A 16,481-nucleotide genomic window follows, 5' to 3' on the forward strand; every position below is an offset into this window, starting at 1 on the left:
TAAATAATCTTATCTCTTACCAACACTTTTCACATCATCCCCTGTGCAGGCTAGGCTAATCCTTCTGAGCTATAAAGTACTGCCTACTACTTCATTATTGTCTCACTGAAATGGCAAACATGTGCAGTTAGTAAGTGTCAAATGGCAAATGAAAATTACAACTTGCATAGGTTTGTTGAGAAAACCTCCTGCACAAAAGTATCAGCTGTCGATTGAGCAAGTTGATCCCTCAGCCGACTTTAATCTAGCGTGTGTACAGAGCTTTACGCAAGATCTCTGCTGCTTGTAATAGCCTGTGTTTCACAGGTATGACATCTCTCATGTTAATATAACTTTTTGTTTGAATTTCCAATGCAGCCCTCCATCACCTCCTCAACGAATTCAGACCTCAGAAGAAAGCTGAGTCTTTCAGGTATGAAAATCTTAATTTAAAAAAAATCATCCATATTGTCTTGTAGCCTCAGGTACTTGGACATATTAAACACACACACACACACACACACACACACACACACACACACACACACACACACACACACACACACACACACACACACACACACACATGGTTAATGCAGAGGGTGTCCCTTTATTTTATACATAAGCATGGTGCACAGTCTGTGGTACTGTGCTCTTAAAGTTTAGCACAGATATGCGGTACGTATGCTTTACATAAACATTGAGAATTATGTTCCCTTGGGGGGAGGACATAGAAGAGAAATAAGCTCAGGAGCAGACAATGGCATAGCGTAAAAAGGTTACACGGTGTCGTATCAGTAAGCAGGCCACTACTAGACAGCACATGGAATATACACGTATATCCTTATATAGACGTTATTTTTTGTGGGAAGGATCACACTTGGAAGTGGAAGAACAATCCCAAAGACCTATTGGTGGTTCCTACTCTTTTCTTATTGAAACACATTGGAAGAGGTTTTGATACATTTGTATATATTTACAGATTTAACAGCACTAAAATGTAATTTTGTGGCAAAGATGATTAGATGTGTCTGATAAGGAAGAAGTTTCTTATTATCATGCAAAAACGTACCCCCTGCTGGTTAGAACTGTTTAAGAAGAAAAAACTGTTGGTAATGCTTTGATAAATCTGGCCCCAAGACTTTTAACGCATAGAAAAGGTCGGTTTAGACTTACCTGGTAATGATGTTTCTAAACATCTCAGTGTACGGCAGGAAATGGAGAGACTCCAGGCTCCTCCTCCTAGGGAAACAATTGACAAGTAGTTTAAAAGGCCCCCACCCCCTGCTACCCTCAGTATATAGACAAGAAATCCGGCCAACGAGACACCCGAACGTGACCCAGACGCCTGTCTACACTTCAATCCACACAAAAGAATGCAAAAGGGAGGAAGAAAGGATAGAAGGCAGCATAGAGGGAGGGATGTAGTACGCCGTACACTGAGATGTTTAGAAACATCATTACCAGGTAAGTCTAAACCGACCTTTCTCTAACCATCTCAATGTACGGCAGGAAAAGGAGAGATAGGCAAGTAACCCCCTACTCACATGAGGGAGGGACTGCTGCCTGAAGCACCTTTCGACCAAAATGTTGGTCCTGACTGAAGGAGTCCTATCTATAATGCATATCTGGACCAAACAGTCTTTTTGTTCTCCCAAAAAGCTTATCGCTTCAATTCCCTGTAGTTTGAAGATTGAAAATAATGCAAGGCTAACAAGCCTCTGCGAAGGAAAGCAAGGCTAACAAGCCTCTGCAAATTAACGCATGGCTAACAAGCCCATGCGAAGGAGCACAAGGCTAACAAGCCCATGCCAAGGAACGCAAGGCTAACAAGCCCATGCGAAGGAACGCAAGGCTAACAAGCCCATGCGAAGGAACGCAAGGCTAACAAGCCCATGCGAAGGAACGCAAGGCTAACAAGCCCATGCGAAGGACCGCAGGGCTAACAAGCCCGTGCGAAGGACCGCAAGGCTAACAGGCCCGTGCGAAGAACCGCAAGGCTAACAGGCCCGTGCGAAGGACCGCAAGGCTAACAGGCCCGTGCGAAGGACCGCAAGGCTAACAGGCCCGTGCGAAGGACCGCAAGGCTAACAGGCCCGTGCGAAGGACCGCAAGGCTAACAGGCCCGTGCGAAGGACCGCAAGGCTAACAGGCCCGTGCGAAGGACCGCAAGGCTAACAGGCCCGTGCGAAGGACCGCAAGGCTAACAGGCCCGTGCGAAGGACCGCAAGGCTAACAGGCCCGTGCGAAGGACCGCAAGGCTAACAGGCCCGTGCGAAGGACCGCAAGGCTAACAGGCCCGTGCGAAGGACCGCAAGGCTAACAGGCCCGTGCGAAGGACCGCAGGGCTAACAGGCCCGTGCGAAGGACCGCAGGGCTAACAAGCCTATGCAAGCGAAAGCAAGGCCAACAAACCTATGCGAATGAATGCAAGGCTAACAAGCGTCTCAAGCGAAAGCAAGGTCAACAAACCTATGCGAATGAATGCAAGGCTAACAAGCGTTTGCAAATGAATGCAAGGCTAACAAGCCTTTGCAAATGAATGCAAGGCTAACAAGCCTCTGCAAATGAATGCAAGGCTAACAAGCCTCTGCAAATGAATGCAAGGCTAACAAGCCTTTGCAAATGAATGCAAGGCTAACAAGCCTCTGCAAATGAATGCAAGGCTAACAAGCCTCTGCGAATGAATGCAAGGCTAACAAGCCTCTGCGAATGAATGCAAGGCTAACAAGCCTCTGCGAATGAATGCAAGGGTAACAAGCCTCTGCAAATGAATGCAAGGCTAACACGCCTCTGCAACTATCAAGCGTCTGCAAATGAAAGCAAAGCTATCAAGCCTCTGCAAATGAAAGCAAAGCTAGCAAGCCTCTGCAAATGAAAGCAAAGCTAGCAAGCTTGGCAAAATAAATGGAAAGGTTAAGAAGCATATGCAGGGCTAACGAGCCTCTGCAAATTAAATCAAGACTAATAAGCCTATGCAAATGAAAGCAAGGCTATCAAGCATATGCAAATAAATGCAAATGAATGCAAATAAATGCAAGGCTGAGAAGCCTCTGTAAATAAAAGCAAAGCTATCAAGTGTATGAAAATAAATGCAAGGCTAACAAACCTCTGCCAAAGAAAGCAAGTCTAATAACCCTAGGCAAATGAATGCAAGGCTAACAAGCATATGCAAATAAATGCAAATTAATGCAAGGCTAACAAGCATATGCAAATAAATGCAAGGCTAACGAGCCTCTGCAAAAGAAATCAAGTCTTGCGAGCCTATGCAAATGAAAGCAAGGTTAACAAGCCTCAGCAAATAAATGCAGGGCTAACCAGCCTAAGCAAATTATAATCTGCACACAAATGCAAATCAGGGGACCAGTTTAAACTATTCAGAGATTTGTTGGGTGAAAGTTTCTATAACCCCTTACATAATTCTGCCAATCAACTTTATTCCTGTGCAGGCTTGACCAGCTAATATGTTATAATCCCGGGGAAGCCTATTGTTGCAATGGCAACATTCCACCTTCATCCAGTACTGCATCTATTGCTTGTTTGGACACAGGAGAAGAAATAGCACAAAACATACAAGGGAAACCACTCTAATCTCAGCCATGTGAATGCATTTCCCCCGCAAATAATTGTCAGTCCCCACAGCTAGCATGAACCAATCCTAAGCAAATGAAAGACCAGAAAATCACTTCTGTAAACTCACAGGAATAGGATCAGGGGTAAGGGCTTTTAGCAATCGCTGAGCCCCATCTGGAGAAAAGAGGAACTTAGGGATTCTAATCTTTGTACTGTCCACCTCAGATTCTCCCCCCCAAGCGAATACATGGCAAACGCTACATACCATCACCGTGTTGTCAGCCGAAACTTCTAATCTTTGTACTGTCCACCTCAGATTCTCCCCCCCAAGCGAATACATGGCAAACGCTACATACCATCACCGTGTTGTCAGCCGAAACTTCTAATCTTTGTACTGTCCACCTCAGATTCTCCCCCCCAAGCGAATACATGGCAAACGCTACATACCATCACCGTGTTGTCAGCCGAAACTTCTAATCTTTGTACTGTCCACCTCAGATTCTCCCCCCAAGCGAATACATGGCAAACGTTACATACCATCACCGTGTTGTCAGCCGACAGAGGATCCGCCATTGCTTGTGACAACAACCGCTAAGCCGGCGTCTCTGTCTCCTCCATTATACTGGAGTGATCAGGAAGTACCACATCCTTAAGCTTCTGCTGTGATCACTTCCTACGGCTGCTGGAGGACAGTGTTGCCCATATATAAAAATCTGGGCACCGTCTCATCCAAGCGGTCTCCCCCTTGTCAGATCCCACTGTGCACTCGAGCGCAATCACCACTCACCGCTCAAACTGCCCTCCTGGCCGAGCTAAGTGAGATCATCAGCGACCCTTCAGGATGATGATTACTCTGAGTACAGAAGGGGGGAGATTCCCAGCGTCATAACACACACAGACATGATGACCACCTGTGAACAGAAGCACTATGTCTAACTATTGCAGGCTAGATAAACTTCCCAACGCCTGATCACAGGCCAGGATGGGATCTTATCCCAAACAAACTGCTCTGCATAGCTACACAAAGTCACCAAATAGAACAATAAACTACAGCTGTCAACTGTGTCCTCAGCAGGCTGGAAACACAAGATACTGAGGGTAGCAGGGGTTGGGGGCCTTTTAAACTACTTGTCAATTGTTTCTCTAGGAGGAGGAGCCTGGAGTCTCTCCTTTTCCTGCCGTACACTGAGATGGTTAGAGAAACTGAAATTGCTGACTAGTGAGGTAAGTTGCGGACTTGTGAGGTAAATACCTCATGTCAATTTACAAAGAAAAGAGCCTGTGGTAAGTTAGTTGTTCGGTATTTTACCTCCAGCCTGGAGCTGTCGGTAACAAACAAACAGCCGTTCAGAAAGTTATAGAACAGAGGAAATGGAGCAGAGAAAAGGTGAAAACGAATTAAACTATTCAGGAAAATAAGATAGTTAATAAAAACATATTTCCCTAATTTCACAATATTATTATGTAGCAATTAATTAACCTCTCTCCGGCCGCCTAACACAGAATGTCGGCTGCAGAGTAGCTCTCTCATTCCTCGGTCATGCCTATGGTGAGATTTACAGGGAACAAGAACAACACCAATTAGGAAGGGACAATGAATAGTGGATGGTATGGATCACAAAAAAACCCAAAACAATTAATGAAAAACTGTATAAATTTTATTATTAATAGAAAAACCCACAAAATAGTTATTCATAAAAGCCACCGAGATACCTATTCCTGATCACTAAACCCGCAGTCACTGCCTCAAATCACTAGACCGGTCATCCACTCAAACAAGCACACCAAACATGTACACACATAGGTTTGGACAAGGCCTTGTCCGTATCACCCTCCTGAATCAACTCGTGGGAGCTGTTATATACAGCACTTTTGTCCAAGAGCTTGTGCGTTTATAAATCCAAGCAATCGGTTGATATAGTTCCACACTGTCCAGTAAGATCAAGCAGAAGATGCGTGAGCTAAATGCGGTATAAAGCCATACAAAGCAGAAATCCAGACTTCCCTCAGAGTTCCAGCATACTCATATTCCAAGCAGCAGTGTGGCAGAAGCAGCATCAGCCAAGTAAGCAAGCATGCACGCAGAGCATAAGGGCCAATCCTGGCCTACACAGATATGCACAACCTGTATGTGCAATTGCAGTCACAATGTTCCGACTAGGATACTGTGAGCCGGCCATAGGAACACATTGTTGACAGCCTCAATGCTGTAATCTTATACTGGATTTGCTCACCCGCAAGCCCTCGCACTGTTGGCGGTGTTCAGCCAGGCGTGGACGAGAAGCAGGTCAGGAGGTCCCCAAGTCCGCTTGAGAGATCCGGGGGTCATGCAGTGGGGCTGGAGGCACAAAAGCTCTGGTGCTGCGGGGGTGATCAGGCGGTTCGGCAGGCAAGCGGTGACGCCATTGGTAGCCTCTACATGTTTCACGAGCGTCTACTCGTTTCCTCAGGAGGCGTGGCTCACCGCGTAACATCCGCATGACGTTTTTATACATTTGCCCAATCAGGGCACATCGAGCTGGCCCCACCCGCACTCAACCCCGCCGGCCAACGGCAGCGCGCGTCAACCCCTTCACACACTCCAACCCCGCCCACGGCAATCCGGTAGGTCAGGGAGGAGAGGGGAGGCACGCACAGCCGTCAGCAGCGTCCATCCACCACCAGGTCTCCCAGGCAACCAACCAGGAAGTACAATGGGGGAGAACGGACAGCAACATGCGGGGAATTGCGCACGCGGGGGACAGCATCATAAAACATTCATTCATGCATTACATAATTACATTTAATCTAAACTCTACACTTCTCCAGATTACTGCAACGTTAGAACATCTAGTCAATCGGAATACCCACGTGCATAAATATATGCAGTATCCCGTCAATGGCAGGCATTGCCTGCACATACACTTATACAAAAAGAGGGGAAAAAACATGGTTCCGGGAATCAATGCGGGCATGCAGCAGCAGGACGCACCGGCCACAGACGGAAGCAGGGCACATGCATCAGGCACACATGGAAAGCAGCAGGTCACATCGGTAGGAATGCAGCGAAGCCCTCCATCTCGTTTAAACCTGGGGGTGAGGTGGCCCTTAAGTTAAAAATCCACCGGCACTCCCTTTGCATCAATAGTCTATCCGGGTTTCCACCCCTTATAGACCCATGGATGCGATCAATGCCAACGAACTTAAGACCCCTCGGGTCTCCATCATGGTACCGTCTGAAGTGCACCCCAACTGGGGCAGTGGAGCTCACACTCTTTATGCTTTTAACGTGCTCAGAGATGCGCTCCCTAAGTTCACGTGTAGTTTTACCAACATAGAAAGCACCACAAGGGCATTTCAGTAAATAAACGACAAACTTCGTTGCACAATTAACATAGTGTGAAAGACTCCACTGCTTCCCGTCAGGGAGCAAGACAGAGGCACCAACATGCATAAACCTGCAGAAGGTGCACCCACCACACGTGTATGTCCCTAGGACACGACAATGTGGTCTTGGGGCACCAAGCCCCTCAAAATGGCCCCTAACAAGGATGTCCCTCAAGGAGGGGGCTCTCCTGAAAGTAATGTTGGGTCTTGGTGGAACCAACGAGGACAACCGCGAATCGTTAACCAGGATGTACCAATATTTATCTAATATGCGTGTAATTTCATTGTGTTCCGCACAGTAGCGAGTGCAGAATCTCGTCTGTCGTTTAGAGGGAACGGCCACTTTGTTTGGATTCAGCAATTTGTCGCGGTCGCTGTTAAGCGCTCTTTTATACACCTTTTTTAGAGTCGTATCCCTATATCCCCGTGCCCGAAAGCGTGCACGTAATGTGTTCGCCTCGTGTACAAACATCTCTTGGTCACTACAGTTACAGGGAACAAGCACTTGAGCGTGCGTTCCCTGCAGTCAACACAGCAGGGCCGCAGCGATCAGCCTGCCAGCCACGATCGGAGCTGGCAGGTTGGTATTTACATAATATATGATCAAAAACGTGTACAGAGCTGTCACATAACTGTCCCTTCAAATGGATCACAACCTGATCCTTAAAATGGGTATATGCCTATGTATGTGTAGTGTATGTGATGTAGTCTAGGGCTAATTTAGGGGGAAAGAGGGGAATAAAAGAAATAGGGTTAAAAAAACATTAATAAAAAAAAAAATTGCAGCAGCAATTAGATATCACCAAAAGAAAGCTTTATTAGCGAGAAGAAAAGGAGGTACAATTTATTTGGTGCCAAGTCTTATGACCGAGCAAAAAATCGTTAAAGTTGTGAAGTGCTGAATTGTGACAAATCGCCTGGTCACTAGGGAGGTATAAACCTCTGGTCCTGAAGTTATTAAAAATGGTTACTAGGATACATTGCAGGTTTTGAGCTGATACAAATGTTATGTTAATTTATGTACCTTGGATTTGCATGTTACTTGTAAGTATAATAAAAAAAACAAAAACCAGAGACTTACGGTTCCGGCGCCAGCATGGCCAGATGTGCTTGAGTGGAGCTTGCGCTAGCTGCTGTCATATAGCGGGTTTCTCCGCGATCATACATCTGCTGGGTACACCAGCGGGGCGGCCAATATCCTCTCAAGCATCACAGCAAGGTATATGGACTGCTATCTTTTCCGCACAGCGGAAACTCAGGGAAACACAGGCAAGGGCGCCATGACTTCCAAGATGGTGCCGGCGCACAAAAATCAACCGTGCTCTACACACAGGGTCCAGCAGAGGGAAAGGGACTCAGATGTGGAATCACAAGGTGAGAGATATGCCCCTGCTGCTGCAGATATAGACTATGCTAAGCTGGCCAAAGCAGTTGCCCGCCAGATAAACACCAGACCTGCAAGACATAGTGGCGCAAGCTGTCACGCGGTCATTCTCTGCTATCTCACAGGAGATCCAGAATCACTCTGACAGATTAGATGAGGCTGAAAGCAGAATTGCACAGTGTGAGCAGGATCTGACTGCTGTAAATACACAATTACTAGAGACTAAGCAACAAAACAAGCAGTTCCAGGACAAATTGGAAGACCTTGTAAAACAGAACAAGGAAAAATAATCTCAGAATTGTGTGACTTCCAGAATCTCATAAGCCTGACACTTTGCAGTTCCTGTGTGAGGAGACGCTTCCCCAGCTATTGGGCTTGTCGGGTGCTAGACTTGTTGAATGGGCTCACAGAGTGGGTCCCCCCCTAATCTAATGCAGGCCCAGATCCTCCCCGTATGGTGATGGTCAAATGCTTAGACTATAATGATAAAAATCTGGTACTGCGGGCATACAAGTCTATGCAGGGGCCACTTAAGTTACAATCTGCCACTATAAGACTCTTTAATGATTATTAAGCAGAGGTTACAAGATGCAGACAGTTTTTCGAAGCAGTATGTGCGGAGTTATACAACAGAGGTATCAGATTTGCATTGCTTTACCCTGCTACGCTACTAGTCACTACTGAGGATGGTACGATTAGTATTTAAGCAGCCTGCTGAGGCGAGAATCTTTCTCAAAGATACAGATCCGCGCAACTCCTCGCCTAGATCTCCCAGAAACGCACAAGTTCATGAATCTGGAGTTTCCCAATTCTTGTCTGCATTTCATCTTACAATGACTTTAACCTTTAACTTTGCCTGTGCTGTTTTTGGGGATATATATATATATATATATATATATATATATATATATATATATATATATATATATATGTGTGTGTGTGTATCGGCTTTGGGAGCAGGAGTTAGGGGAGGGGCCTGCTGGAAAAAGTGAAGTCTACGACCTAGGTTATGGCTATGTTTTACCACAAATGACGGTTACTGTTGGTATGTTATATGCGGGGTTGGGAGGGGAGGGGATCTGCTTTCATCCCAGAACAGTAAGTTAGTGAGAAATGTTTACTCTTAATTTCATTGATTTCGCTTGTATGTCTTGCTTGAATATACTTGAGGGCGCACCTATCTGGTTTCTCATCTCGATCTACTAGAGCCATGGGAATAAGCGTAATATCTTGGAATGTGAAGGGGCTGAGAACTCCAGCTAAGCTTATGCAAGTATTACGCGATCTAAAAAAAATTATTTTTACAAGAGACTCACCTAAAGGAACGGGAAATCTTATTCATGAAAAAAAGAAAAAATGGGTAGACCTATGTGTTGGAGCTCCTTTCTCTAGGCAAAAAGGCGAGAGTCATAATTCTTGTAAATAAAACATTGCACGCCTCGATTGAGGATGTTTCATATGATGTTGATTGCAGATGGGTGCCCCTTAGGTTGAATGTGTTAAGAGAAATCCTGATACTTTATAATGTCTATGGTCCTAATACTAATAATAAGAAATATATCCTAGATATGCAGTGGAAATTAGCGCTAGATATAGCTGATGCGGTTATATTAGGGGGTAACTGGAATGAAGTGGTCAATCTGGTAGAAGACAGGACATCCCAGCGAGTTGCCCCATGTGGTAGTATGCCTACTCAGACTCCCTTGTCATCTTTGCTCGCAACACTGAATCTGACCGATACCTGGAGATTTTTTAATCCGTATGGTCGGGATTACTCTTTTGTTTTACATGTGCATTCATCGTCGTCAAGGATTGACTACGGTACTTGTTTTCCAGTCCTTTCCTACAAATTAGACTTTTAGATGCCCAGATTCATGATATGGTAATATCAGACCATGCTCCTATCTCCCTAGAGATTCAGGAAAGCATCCCTAGAGGGACAGATATTCTGTGGAAATTCATGCAATATGTATATGATGATGAGAACTTTAAAAATAGTTTTGAGATGTGGTGGGTGGAATATGTACAAGACAATGCACGACAAGGAGTGAGCTCTATGCTTTTATGGGATGCAGCTAAAGCTGTGTTGAGAGGGAGAATAATTGCATACTGCGCAAGTCAGAAAAAAAAGAACGTTCAGGCTTATAGCAAAGTGTCAGAAGAGATAGGAACTACGTACGCTAACTTCAAGGCGTCCCCAACTAATGCCAATAAAACACTATGGTCGGCAGCTAAACTTAAGGCAGACAGGTGGTTGAGGATGAGGGAAACGTATTTTAATCACATAGAAATCTCCATTTCTATAATCAATCAGAATCACGTTTATTTTGCCAAGTACAACGGGGGTTGTACCCGGAATTATTTTTGGCACAGACCGGGTCGGAGATGGTACAAACACATGCATGCAATCCAACATATACAGTTAGGTACAGTAGTACAAGTAGCATATACTTATATATACAGCACACTAGCTATACTGACGGACGCGTGGGGAAGTCTGGAGAGCTGTGTGAGGGGAGCAGCCGGAGGCTATCTGCCGGTGGCGCTCGCTCAGCTCCGCAGCAGCTTCAGACGCCCCGCCGTGTGTCCTGGAGAAAAGTGGACAGCGGAAAAAGAGAAGGAATAGCTAAAGAGACTGAGGAAGGAAAGAGAGAAGAGAAGGATCCAGGGCAAGAGGAGAGAGACAGAGGCAGAGTCCGTCCCTCCCCCCCCCCCCCCCCCCCCAGGGCTGCAGGATAAAAATAAGCACCCCAGGGTCCGACGAAACAGTCCGAACAGAGTCTATCCCCATGGAAAGTCGCCAGGTGGTAGTCATCCGGGCTGAGTGGTGGAGCAGGCAGACCGCTGGTCCTCCTGGCTGAGTGGTGGGCGATACGAGCTGCGGCAGTGGCGGATGACCCTGATAAAGGCTGGGGGCTGCGGCTGGAAAGGACCCCCCTACCACGTGGGAGACCCGGCAGGTAAGGCCTCCTGCACGCATGGAGTGGCGGTGACTGAGGGGCTGGCTCAGGGCAGCAGCAGAAAAAGCCCGAACAGCTGATCAGCTGTCGGCCCTCAGGCGGTTTGTGCAGCCGGGTGCACCAACCCGCTGGAGGCCTGCATGGCATTGTCCCCTGTGTGTGCGGAGTATGGTGGCCTCTCCCTAGGAGCCAATCCTGGTCGTCGGACCTCAATTGCTGTGTGGGGTCGGTGGCTCGGTGCAGATGGTGTCCCTGATGGTCCGGGGGCAGCGGAGGCAGATCAGCGGAGCTCCGTGCTGGCTAAGCTCCATGCTGCACGTGGGCTCCCGAACAGCTGATCCTCTCCGCAGTGCAGATGGTGTCCCTGATGGTCCGGGGGCAGCGGCGGCAGATCAGCGGAGCTCCGTGCTGGCTAAGCTCCATGCTGCACATGGGCTCCCGAACAGCTGATCCTCTCCGCGGTGCAGATGGTGTCCCTGATGGTCCGGGGGCAGCGGCGGCAGATCAGCGGAGCTCCGTGCTGGCTAAGCTCCATGCTGCACGTGGGCTCCCAAACAGCTGATCCTCTCCGCAGTGCAGATGGTGTCCCTGATGGTCCGGGGGCAGCGGCGGCAGATCAGCAGAGCTCCGTGCTGGCTAAGCTCCATGCTGCACATGGGCTCCCGAACAGCTGATCCTCTCCGCGGTGCAGATGGTGTCCCTGATGGTCCGGGGGCAGCGGCGGCAGATCAGCGGAGCCCCGTGCTGGCTAAACTCCATGCTGCACGTGGGTTCCCGAACAGCTGATCCTCTCCGAGCAGCTGGTGCCATGGATACCGCTCACTTGCCTTCCCACCTGCAGTCCGTGGCTGTTGCGGGGCCAGACTGACTCCACCGATGCCCTCCGCCTCTTACCCCAGCACGAGACGAAGCCAGAGGTGAGTGGAGGGAGAGACCTCCTCAAAAGGGAGAAAAAGGCAGGAGCCCTGTGGCCGAGGCGTCCCGAGTCCGGCGCCATCTTGATTTGTCCCTAAACATGGCAGCAAAGCTGGCAAGCTACTGGCATCTATTTCTAGAGGTCCTCAGCAATCACTTAAAATTCATAGAATACAAACGCTAACGGCGGAAGTGGTACATCATCCTCAGAAGGTAAACAAAGTATTTGCTCAATTTTATAGCCAATTGTATAGCAAACCGGAATCTCTCACTGGATCTATCCATGTAAGTAGTGGTCTAGACGGGCTCGGATTACCCAGACTGACCTCAGATGAATTAAATATGTTCCGATGTGTTAGGTAATGGATGCTTGGCCTGAACCACTTTTCTAACCTTAGAATTGAAGCAGCAATGGTAGAGCCATGGTCCCTTTCAGGGATTTTACACAACTCTTGGTCCGCAGTCAGGACCAAGAATCAAACATAGCATCTTAATAAGGGACTCAGTAATAACATGTAAGGTAAGATCTTTGGCCTACCTTGGGAAATATCCAAGTATATGCTGCTTTGGGGACATCAGAACTTTAAGCCAAGTCTAATGCAAGACACTTTTGGAATATGGGAAGATTTTTGTGTCTCCAAACTAGGCAACTTGTTCTCTATCCGGGATAATGGCTTACATTCAATGAGCTGCGTTCCTCCTACCATATTCCGAGATCTCACTTTTTGGCTTACGCCCAAATTAAATCCTATGTAAAAGAGCACCTGCGTAACATAGCAAATATAGCTTGTCCCACTGCCTTTGATGCTTTTTTGAAACCAGGTACGGCCAAAATCTCACTTTCTGAAATTCAACAAACCATGCTAAATTTAAATACACTTACCTTATCGATCCAAAATTTTAAACATCGGCAATAATGAAGCTAGAGCCTTAGTGACTGGTGAGAATTGGAAGGAATTTCATCAGTTACTCCTGTACCAAGCTAAGTACGCATTTAACATAAAGTATAAAACTCCTCCCCCTGAATATACTGGCCCTAAATGTAGGATGAAGGATGCAAATCCATGGCACTGCATATGGGAATGCCCTTTTTTATTCAGAGATTTTGGTCCATAATCTGCTGTATTCTTTACGCAATATGTAAAAAGAATATATTCCTAAACCCAATGGTATATCTTTTTCACTCTGATGACTCAGGTCAGGGGAGCTCACAGAATCCCTTGAAAGCATTCCACAGACAGCTCACTTAATTTTCCTTGCAGGCAAAAAAGCAATCCTCAATCAATGGATTTATCAAACTGTACCCACCTTAGATGATGTAAAGGATGAACTGAGCCATCCATTACAACTGGACAAGTTGGAAGCCCTACTACATCAGGATAGGAGGGTTAAAACTTTCTTTCGGAAATAGAAAGCTTATTTGCTTGATTCAATGAATGACTCTCAGATAGTCACTTTTATGGAACCTTTCAAATATTCAGCATGGTTTGCAACGGAACAGCTTCATATTGGGTAGATTGGAAGTCCCGCGTTCTAGAAATACCTCTTTAGGACTCAAGGTCTAATGTGAGTGAGTTGAGCTAATGGGATGAAAACAGAAGGGGAGGGCAGGGGAGTTAAAGGGGGAAAGGACTCTGGTTTAGGAGTGGGGGGGGGGGAGATGTTATGAAGGGATATATCTACAAATGTAAAGAATGTTTGGAGATCAATTATAAATAATACCATCTGTTTAAAGGTGAATGGGGTAAAGATGTAAGTTGAATTGACATTTCCTTTTTTCTATAAATTACCAAACTATTACCACATGTGTGAAAATCTTAGTGTATTTGGGGGAAAAAAAGTCTAAAACTGGATGGATGGTGTAATGGTTAAGGGCTCTGCCTCTGACGCAGGAGACCAGGGTTCGAATCTCAGCTCTGCCTGTTCAGTAAGCCAGCACCTATTCAGTAGGAGACCTTAGGTAAGTCTCTCTAACACTGCTACTGCCTATAGAGCGCGTCCTAGTAGCTGCAGCTCTGGCACTTTAAGTCCGCCAGGAGAAAAGCACAATATAAATGTTATTTGTCTTGTCTTGTCTAAAACACGAAATGGAGTATTTTACTGCCCCGTTTTTTTTACCGAACGTGTCATAGGGCTGGTGCACACCAAGCACTTCTGAACGCTTTTCAGATCAACAGCGCTTTGTAAAGCACATGGTTACTGAAACCCTATGAGGGTGTTCCCACAGCAGCATTGTGATTTTTATAAAATCACAAACGCGCTGCATGGAGCATGTTTTTAGAGAGATTTAGCTTGAATGAATGAATGAGTGCATTTAAAATCGCTCTGAAAAATCGCTTCATAAAACCGCTAAGCTCTAGCGAAATTGCAGTAGCAATTTTGGTGTGCACTAGCCCTTTGTAAGTTGAAGCCCATCGTGTTTAAAACTAGTCTAATGGAGATATAAATGCTGTCAAGAGCAGAAAAAAAACTTTACAGATAATAATATAATAATAATATACATAATAAAACATGGTTTATGTTGTTACAAAGCATATTTTTATTTAATCTTACGGTGGTATAAAACTCAAATCTCATCTAAAGCAGGGTTTTTCAACTCTGTCCTCAAGTACCTGCAACAGTGCATGTTTTCAGAAACCAAATTTCATCTGTAGTTAAATCTTCCTACTTTCATCTAAAGAACATTGCAAAGATTACACGTCTGATTCTCCCAGAGGATCTTCCAACCCTAGTCCACGCCTTCATCACATCACGGCTAGACTACTGCAATGCCCTTTATGCTCCCCAAAAAGGACCTGTGTTGCCTGTAATTAGTGCAGAATGCTGCTGCCAGATTGCTAACAAACCAGCCTCGCCACTGTCACATTACACCGATCCTTCGCTCACTGCACTGGCTACCAGTAGAATGGAGAATACTCTTCAAGATTGGACTGCTGACATTCAAATCCCTGCACAATCTGGGCCCTGGATACATGACGGACCTGCTGAAGCTGCACCACACCTCTCACAACCTCAGATCAGCAAGTTCTATAAACTTGGTTACTCCCAGAGTGCACCTCAAAAAATCTGGAGATAGAGCCTTCTGTCATGCTGCCCCTACTCTTTGGAACTCCCTGCCACACCCAGTAAAGACAGCACCATCCCTGGAGCTATTCAAATCCAGACTGAAAAGCCACCTGTTTAGCCTGGCATTTCCAGACTTATAAAATTCTTCCTCTGTACCACGATGGTCGGAGCCATGCTTATGCGCTTTGAGTCCCATGGGAGAAAAGCGCTTTACAAATGTTATTTGTTGTTGTTTGTAAAGAACCACAAACATTCACAGGTAAGGTAATTAGTGTCTCAGCAGAGCTCATTAACTACCTCTGCAGCTAACGAACTCTACTGAGACACTAAATTACCTCACAAAACCACAAAACATGCACTGTTGGGAGTACTTGAGGACTGAGTTGACAAACCCTGGTCTAAAGCTTTAAAGTGAATGGGAATCTAAAAAAAAAATAACCATATACTATATCTAAGGAAAGGAGAAGCTCTGGGTCCTATAGAGCCTTCCTGCTCCTCTCATGGATCCCTCGTTCCAGCGCTGGCTACCCGGTAGCAGTATTCAACCTAATTGGTCAAATACTGCTTTCCGCCTTTGAAGAAGACTTCGTAAGTCTTCGGGAGCCCAAGTACTCCCGAAGATGGGCGGCCAAATACTGCACATGCACGAGTGCCCTCTCTCACGCCTGCACAGTACAGAGCCGTCCATCTTTGGGAACACTCGGCTCCCGAAGACTCCTGAAGTCTCATCCAGCAGGGGCTTCTAATGGGGAAGCCAGCGCTGTAACAAGGGCACCGTGAGGAGCGGGAAGGCTCTATAAGACACAGAGCCTTCCCTCTCCTTAGATAAGTATCTGGTTCATTTTTATTTTTTGTATATATTCCTACTAGCCTTAAACACATCATAACATTCATAGTTAAAAACCTTTTTAGTTTCCAAGTTCCGGGAAGGGTGAATAACAAACTTTTAATTTCACTTAGAAGCCAATTGATAAGGTTGCCACTGCAATACCCATTTTATCAGCTTATGTTGAGGTGTATTATTGAGCATAAACAATGCAGAAAAGTTTCTGCTGTATCCAGAGGGTTTCAGTTGGACATAGTCCTCTTTCATGTGTACACAGAATAATACTTTCTGCTCCAACACTTGTATACCTCAATTAGTGGCAATAGCTTTGCTGACATGGTGCAAATCAAGGGCCTTTTCAAATATGCCACTTGCTGCACCTTTGAACACAGCACAAGAGTTCTGTAACAAA

General features: G+C 46.0%; 1 protein-coding gene across 2 annotated transcripts in view; it reads left to right on the forward strand.

Annotated features, from left to right (window-relative positions):
- OPHN1 (oligophrenin 1) overlaps positions 1 to 16,481 on the forward strand; it is a 331,531-nt gene that overhangs the window by 312,395 nt on the left and 2,655 nt on the right. For both annotated transcript variants that reach the window (XM_068247665.1, XM_068247666.1), the window contains one exon: positions 358 to 412. In XM_068247665.1, coding sequence (XP_068103766.1) covers positions 358 to 403 — 46 coding nt within the window. In that variant the 3' untranslated portion in view covers positions 404 to 412. The remainder of the gene's footprint in view (positions 1 to 357; positions 413 to 16,481) is intronic.

Source organism: Hyperolius riggenbachi, chromosome 8 (genome assembly GCF_040937935.1).
Source record: "Hyperolius riggenbachi isolate aHypRig1 chromosome 8, aHypRig1.pri, whole genome shotgun sequence".
In the NCBI taxonomy this organism is placed as follows: domain Eukaryota; kingdom Metazoa; phylum Chordata; class Amphibia; order Anura; family Hyperoliidae; genus Hyperolius; species Hyperolius riggenbachi.